The sequence below is a fragment of the Penaeus vannamei genome, chromosome 38 (genome assembly GCF_042767895.1).
Source record: "Penaeus vannamei isolate JL-2024 chromosome 38, ASM4276789v1, whole genome shotgun sequence".
In the NCBI taxonomy this organism is placed as follows: Eukaryota; Metazoa; Arthropoda; class Malacostraca; order Decapoda; family Penaeidae; genus Penaeus; species Penaeus vannamei.
This window is the reverse complement of record NC_091586.1, coordinates 2,556,888-2,564,387: the sequence shown is the minus strand read 5'-3', so window position 1 is coordinate 2,564,387 and position 7,500 is coordinate 2,556,888. Positions and strand designations below refer to the sequence as shown.

Genomic DNA, 7,500 nt, shown 5'->3' with positions numbered 1-7,500 from the left:
AAATGTGATTCTGAGAATAGGTGCTTTATTTTTTTTTCTTTATTATCTTTTTTATTATCTTTTTTATTATCTTTTATTATATTTTTATTACATAACGTGTTTCGTTTATTTCCTAGATTTATATGCCATTTCACACATTAGTTCCATATATTTACTTTATTTATTTCATCTTTATTATCGCCTAAATTGATCTGATTACGTATAAAAGACCATTCACAAGAAGATAGTTAAATTTCATGCTAATATCAGGTCAAAGCTAATTAACCTCTGCTCATATTTTTGTAATTAATATTCATCAATCTTCCCACACTTTTTGGTCATTTATTAATCTCCTAATTTCCACACTTACTCTCTTTATTATCACCATTTTCTTTTCTCTTTCTCCTCCCCCCATGCCAAAAAAAATAATAATAAAGAAAAAAAACACAAATAGAAAAGCATCTTTAAACGAAGATCCTCCCCCCATGCCAAAAAAAAAAAAAAAAGAAATAAAATAAAAAAATAAAGAAAAAAATAGAAAAGCATCTTTAAACGAAGATCCTTGGAAGAAAAACATCATCATCTTTACCATTCTGAACGTATATGCTAATCGGAAGGTTCTCACGCGGAACGAGCGGACACGAGGCAGAAGGGCAGCGCGTCAAATAGCAACAGGAACGCCACGGAGTCCTTCACATAGCGCTAAACAGGAGTTGGGATGCGAGGTGTTCCTCCCACGTGTTATGGAGAGGTGTGTGGGTGTGTGGTTCGTCTGGCGTAGGACGTTGGGACGCCTTGGCTCGTCTGATGGCGGGTGCTTTGGCTCCTCTCGTGTGGGACGTCTTGGGTCATCTTGAGGTCTTGATTCATCTTAGGCTGGGAGGACGTTGGGACGCCTTGGCTCGTCTGATGGCGGGGGTTTTGGTTCCTCTTGTGTGGGACGTCTTGGGTCCGTCTGCGGAGGTTTTGATTCATCTTGTGCTGGATGCTTTGGCCCATCCTGTGGAGGACGTGTTGGTTCAGACTGCGGAGGATGGGTTACCCAGATCTTGCTAAAGGCTTCATTGCCCATCCTGCAGAGGAATCCTTAATTCATTCTTTGGAGGACGTCTTGACTCATCCTGCAGAGGACTCCTTAGTTCATTCTTTAGAGGACGTCTTGATTCATCCTTGCTTCACACCGCAGAGGACGCCTGAGCTCGTCCTCGCACCGAAGACGCCTCAACAGGATTCCTAAAAAGGGCTCCGGCGCGTCCTTGGCGAGGTCGTGCCGGGGCTGTTATCTCCCTCCATCGGCTGCTCATCTCGGCGGATGTTTTCCTGTCCTTTACGGCCGAACGGCATCTCGGCGAAGCCCCATTCCCAGACTTTCTCTGGAAACCTTGACATCTCTCCGAGGCGTTCCGTGTCCGTTGCGAGTCGAACATGTGTTACTTATCATGCTTCCATTTTCCTGAGATCTCTCCATTGCCGTTACACTCACGCGGAACGTAATTGTACCCGGGTGATTTTTTTCTCTCTCGCCTTACATCTGTTTTTGTTGTTTGCTTTTTTTCTTTTCTTTTTTGTGAGCACCAGTCAAGCACTCCGTCCTCGGAAGCGCCCGGGATGCATGCAGCCGCCCCTCCTCCCCGCGCAGCAATCACGTCGGGCCACGACCTCCCGCCTCCAGCCTCCTGCCGCCCCCGCGCTAACGCCTCTCCCCCCTCTCCCCCCCAGAGCCGCCCACCGCCACCCATCCTCCCGCCGCCGCCATGAAGGTCTTCGCCGCCGCCGCCCTCCTGTGCCTCGTCGCCGCCGCCACCGCCCGCATGGCCTACCAGCTGCCCGCCGACGCCGTGGCGCTCGTCCGCAGCGGCGTCAGGGAGGTCTTCTCGTGCCAGGGCCGCGCCTTCGGCTACTACGCCGACGTGGCCAACGACTGCAGGATCTTCCACGTGTGCCAGCCCATCGCCGACGAGGAAGGCCAGGTGAGTCACGCGGGGTTTATGGCGGGCGGGTCACGAGGCTGCCGAATGAGCCTATTAGCCGGTCGTAGGCCTAGGCGACGCTTGGGAACTCCCGAGGTGTCGAGCGTCGCCAGTAAATAATGTATAGATGTCAGATGACGCACGGATAAGCCCTCGATGTCATAGCTCGTTCTTGGTTGGACGGATGAGATTATAAGCCTTTATCAAATTTTATGGACGTAGATAATTGAAATCTATCCTTACGTCGATTCTCCTAAGCAATTATCTAATCATACGAAGGTAAATTTCCGATTTTTACCCTTGTCTGCAATCGTGTATAGATAATCAAAAGGCATGATCGCCCAAACCCCCATCATTTTGAAAGTTCACACCAGGAAGGGCATTCAATCCCCCTTTTCCCGCCACCGCTCTGCTCATCCCTGTCATTAAACCCGCTTATAAAAACCCCCTCTTCCTTATACTCTTCAGTCTCTTATCAACCTTGATCGGGTGCGTGCGTGTCGATCGCCATAACCCCATTAGCATTATCAATAAAGATTTAGCGAATGGTGTACCTTGATGACGGTTTTATCCAGGTTAAAAGTAATTAAAGGCGGTGATTATAATCTATAGCCCTCATTTCGCTCCGCCCACGTCAGGCTACGTCACGAATTCCTCTTTTTTTTGAAGTCGATAAGTCCGTTACGACCGTTTTTTTGTTCTCTCTCTCTCCATCCCTCTCATTTTCTCTTTCTTTCAGCCTTTTCACTGCCTCATTTTGACTTAAATGTTATGTTTATAGGAGAAAAAATTACTACTTGTTTTTTCTTCTTCTTAAGGAGAGAACTCGTTTTGGTTTCAAACTTTGATATTTTATTAAGTAAGAGAGAAATCTTTTGAGCATTATACTTACTATAACTATTTCAGCATTTCATTAATATAACTACATTTAAGGTCTTACTGCTTCAGGTCTTGAATATTGCACACTTAAATTGTTTTTTGGATAAGTTCTGTATCTTGCTTCCGTTCTCATCTTTGTCTGTCTGTTTATATGTCCTTTCTCTCTCTCTCTCTCTATCTATCTATCTATCTGTTTATCTATCTATCTATCTATCTATCTTTCCCTCTTTCTCTCTCTGTCTATCTCTATCTGTCTATTTCTCTATCTCTCTCTCGCTTCCCTTCTTTGTTCTTCCCTTCTCTTCCTTCTCTTCTCTCTCTCTTTCTCTCTCTCTCTCTCTCTCTCTCTCTCTCTCTCTCTCTCTTTCTCTCTCTCTTTCTCTCTCTCCATTCTCTCTCACTCACTCACTCTCCTTCACTCCCCGTCCCCCTCTCTCTCCTCACCACTCATCTCTTCCCCTATCCTCTTCCCCCCTACCCCCTCCACGCCCCCAACCAACCCTCACCGACCCCCTTCCTCCACCCACAGGAGCTGGAGATGGCCCACTTCTCCTTCATCTGCGGCAACCAGACGGTGTTCAACCAGGAGGTCCTCACCTGCACCCACCCTGAAGACGCCTTCCCCTGCACCGAGGCTGAGACCCTCTTCGATATCACCAATTCCGAATTTTTCAGAATCCCTGAAGAATCTAATTAAGAATAGTAATATAAAAAAGATATATACGTTTAGAAAGATGTCTTTATTTTGGTAAGACATTGGGGGGTTGTCTTTCTTGATCTCTGTGAGCTGATGCAGTACAGTGTATTGGTCGGTTCATTTTTTTTTTTTTTTTTAATATGAGTATTATTTTTTTATAAATCTCATTTGACACCAAAATCTGTTAATAAATTGTTACACGTAAACATTTTTTTTTATCCTAAGAATTTGCCTTTCGTGTTTCTAAGGAAAATGAGATTACAAAAAAGAATTCAAGGAAATCACAATATACACCATTATTGCCTTAGTGAAAATCATATCAATTTAATAATTATTGTAAGAATGATTAAATCAGTATGATTTACTGATTACTGTAAGAATGATAATGATGATAATGATGATAATGGTAATGATAATAAGGACGACGACGATAACAGTGATAACAAAGATTACAATGATAGAGATAACAGTAATGAATATGACAACAATGATAACAATAATAATAATTATGATAATAAGGTCATTTGTGTGTGTATATGTGTGTGTGTGTGTGTATGTGTATATATCTATCTATGTATATACATATTTATGTGTGTGCGTGTGTGTGTATGTATGTATGTATGTACGTATTGCTGTATATATGTGTGTGCACATATATGTATGTGTGTCTTTTTTATGTATGTATGTACGTATGTATGTATATATGTATTTGTGTGTGTACATATATATATGTGTGTCTTTTCATGTATGTATGTACGTATGTATGTATATATGTATTTGTGTGTGTACATATATGTGTGTGTGCGTTTTTGTATGTATGTATATATATATATATATATATATATATATATATATATATATATATTTATATATTTATATATGTATGTGTACATATATATATATATATATATATATATATATATATATATATATATAGAGAGAGAGAGAGAGAGGGAGAGAGAGAGAGAGAGAGAGAGAGAGAGAGTGAGAGAGAGTGAGTGAGAGGCAGAGAGGGGGGGGGGGGAGGGAGGGAGGGAGAGGAGGGGAGAGAGAGAGAGAGTGAGACAGACAGAGAAATAGAGAGAGGGAGTGGACAGACAGAGAGAGGGGGGGAGGGAGAGATAGAGAGAGAGAGAGATAGAGAGAGACAAAGAGAGGGGGAGAGAGGGAGAGAGAGGGAGTGAGAGACAGACAGAGAGAGAGGGAGAGAGATTGAGAGACAGAGAGAGTGAGAGAAAGAGAGATAAAGTGAGACAGAGACAGAGAAAGAGAGTGAGAGAGAGAGAGAAAGGACCATTAATCTATATATATTGCATGCATTACATACATCAGTGTTTTCTCCCATACTTCTAGCAATAAAAAAGAGAGAAAAAAAAAACAGTATTAGAAAGTGAAAAGGATTTCCCATCAGGCTAATGCTATCACCATCGCCAACACAACTAACATCATCTTCATCTTCACTGCATATGCACCGTGTATATTGCAACCACATAGAATTCGTCATGAAAAAGGAACTGTTGCAAACACCTTGAACATAGAGACACAGCAACATGTCTTGGGTAACAGAGTGTATCGAATGGTACAGCAAGACAGGTATATAGAAACACACATTGGAAAATGAGGGAAAATATGTATAAATATATTTTTTCATATTGTTTATTTATTATATTTGTTGTTTAAGGCGTGTTTATGATGTGCGATATTTTTTAAATAAAATTTAGAAAATTTCAAAATGCGAAAATGTTTGTTTTTTGTGGAATATCATCAAAATAACAACAAAAAAATATGAATAAGCTATAATGTTTTTATTTTATTTATTTATTTATCTTTTAAATTCAAAATAGACATGTGCCTAATAAAGATCGAAGTGTGGTGAGAACTTGTAAAATAATGATAATCCTATTAGTGATGATTAAAATAATAATGTTAATAGCAATACTGATAATAGTGATATCTATTGTCATCATATATAATAATTAAACTAACAATAATGATAACCGCAAAACATTCCTGGCCCTTTCCCATTACACAACCGGCTTTCCCATTCCCCTAACTTGTATATGGTGATGCTCAGACCTGCTTCACCTATTACCTCACCTAGGGTCAAACAGGGGACTACCTGCCTCTGACCTCTCTCTTCTGTCTCTGACCTGAAACCCTGACCTCCTCTCCGCCTGGTCTACCTTCCCTTAGGCTGTAGAAAATTTCAAATAGTTATGCGCCATACAGGTTTAGCGTGAAAGAAAACGTGAGCATGTGATTATGAATGCGTCCCCGTTTTCTGTGATATTGGAATGATGTGGGAAGGGGGTTGAGTAATAGGAGGATTCCCGTTTTCTGTGATATACGAATGCTGGGAGAAGAAAATGATATAGGTGGATTCCCATTTTCTGTGACATTTGAATGCTGTAAGAAGAGAATCAAATTGTAGGAGGATTCCCGTTTTCTGTGATATACGAATGCTAGGAGAAGAAAATGATATAGGTGGATTCCCATTTTCTGTGACATTTGAATGCTGTAAGAAGAGAATCAAATTGTAGGAGGATTCCCGTTTTCTGTGATATACGAATGCTTGGAGAAGAAAATGATATTATAGGTGGATTCCCATTTTCTGTGATATTTGAGTAGTGTAAGAAGAGAGTTAAACTGTAAGATACCCACTTTCTTTGATATAGGAATGCTGGGAGAAGAAAATGATACAGGTGGATTCCCGTTTTCTGTGATATGTGAATGATGTAAGAAGGAATTATATTGTCGGTGGATTCTCATTTTCTGTGGTACTTGAATGCTACAAAAAGAAAAAAAAAAAATTGTAGATTGATTTCCATTTTATGTGGTATTGGAATACTGTAAGAAGATAAGTGACATGTAGGTAGATCCCCTTTTCTCTGATATTTGAATGCTGTATGGAGAAAATTATATTGCAGTGCTGAAAAAAGAAAACGAAATTGAAGGAGGATTCCCGTTTTCTGTGATATGTGAATGCTGGAAGAAGAAAATGTCATTATTTTCTGGATTCCCGTATTTTATATATATAAATGATAAGAAATAGGAAATTAAAACCTGAATGCGTCTTAGATAATATCAAAATATAGAAAGAAGGTTATTCTAAACAGATTATTTTTTTTTACAATATAAGAAGAGGAAATTCCACTAGCAGTTAAAAATGGGATTGTACAACGCGTCTCGCTATAATGTATCAATCACTCTATCTTTCTCTATCTTTCTCTCTTTCTCCCTTTTTCATTTTCTCTCTCTCTTTCTCTATTTCTTTCTTTCTTTCTTTTTTTCTTTCTTTCTTTTTCATTCCCTCTCTTTCTTTTTTCATTCTCTCTCTCTCTCTCTCTCTCTCTCTATCTCTCTCTCTCTCTCTCTCTCTCTCTCTCTCTCTCTCTCTCTCTCTCTCTCTCTCTCTCTCTCTTAATTTCTTTTCATTCTCTCTATTTCTTCCTTTTTTTCGCGCACTCTCCTCACTGTACATTTTGTGGACATATACACACACACACACACACACACACACACACACACACACACACACACACACACACACACACACACACATATCACACACACACACATATCACACACACACACACACACACACACACACACACACACACACACACACACACACACACACACACACACACATATCACACACACACACACACACACACACACACACACACACACACACACAAACACACACACACACACACACACACATATATATATATATATATATATATATATATATATATATATATATATATATATATATATATATAACCTCCCTGTCGTTTGTTTCAACTCATGAGCATCTAGTCAGTATGTTCCTTCAATGAAGATAAGCTCTTGCCATAGAATAACAATTTTCCGTTTTTCAAATGGTCGAGATTAAAGAAAGAGGTTGGGGGGGAGGGGGGGTTGGCACGTGTATCCTGGGAACGAGTAAGTCGAATAAATTTTTTTAAG

General features: G+C 40.2%; 1 protein-coding gene across 1 annotated transcript in view; it reads left to right on the top strand.

Moving 5' to 3' along the window:
• LOC113802393 (U-scoloptoxin(01)-Cw1a) overlaps positions 1-3,718 on the top strand; it is a 9,993-nt gene extending 6,275 nt beyond the window's left edge. The window contains exons 2-3 of the mRNA XM_070115973.1: positions 1,699-1,949; positions 3,358-3,718. Coding sequence (XP_069972074.1) covers positions 1,734-1,949; positions 3,358-3,525 — 384 coding nt within the window. The 5' untranslated portion in view covers positions 1,699-1,733 and the 3' untranslated portion in view covers positions 3,526-3,718. The remainder of the gene's footprint in view (positions 1-1,698; positions 1,950-3,357) is intronic.
• The last annotated feature ends 3,782 nt before the right edge of the window (positions 3,719-7,500 follow it).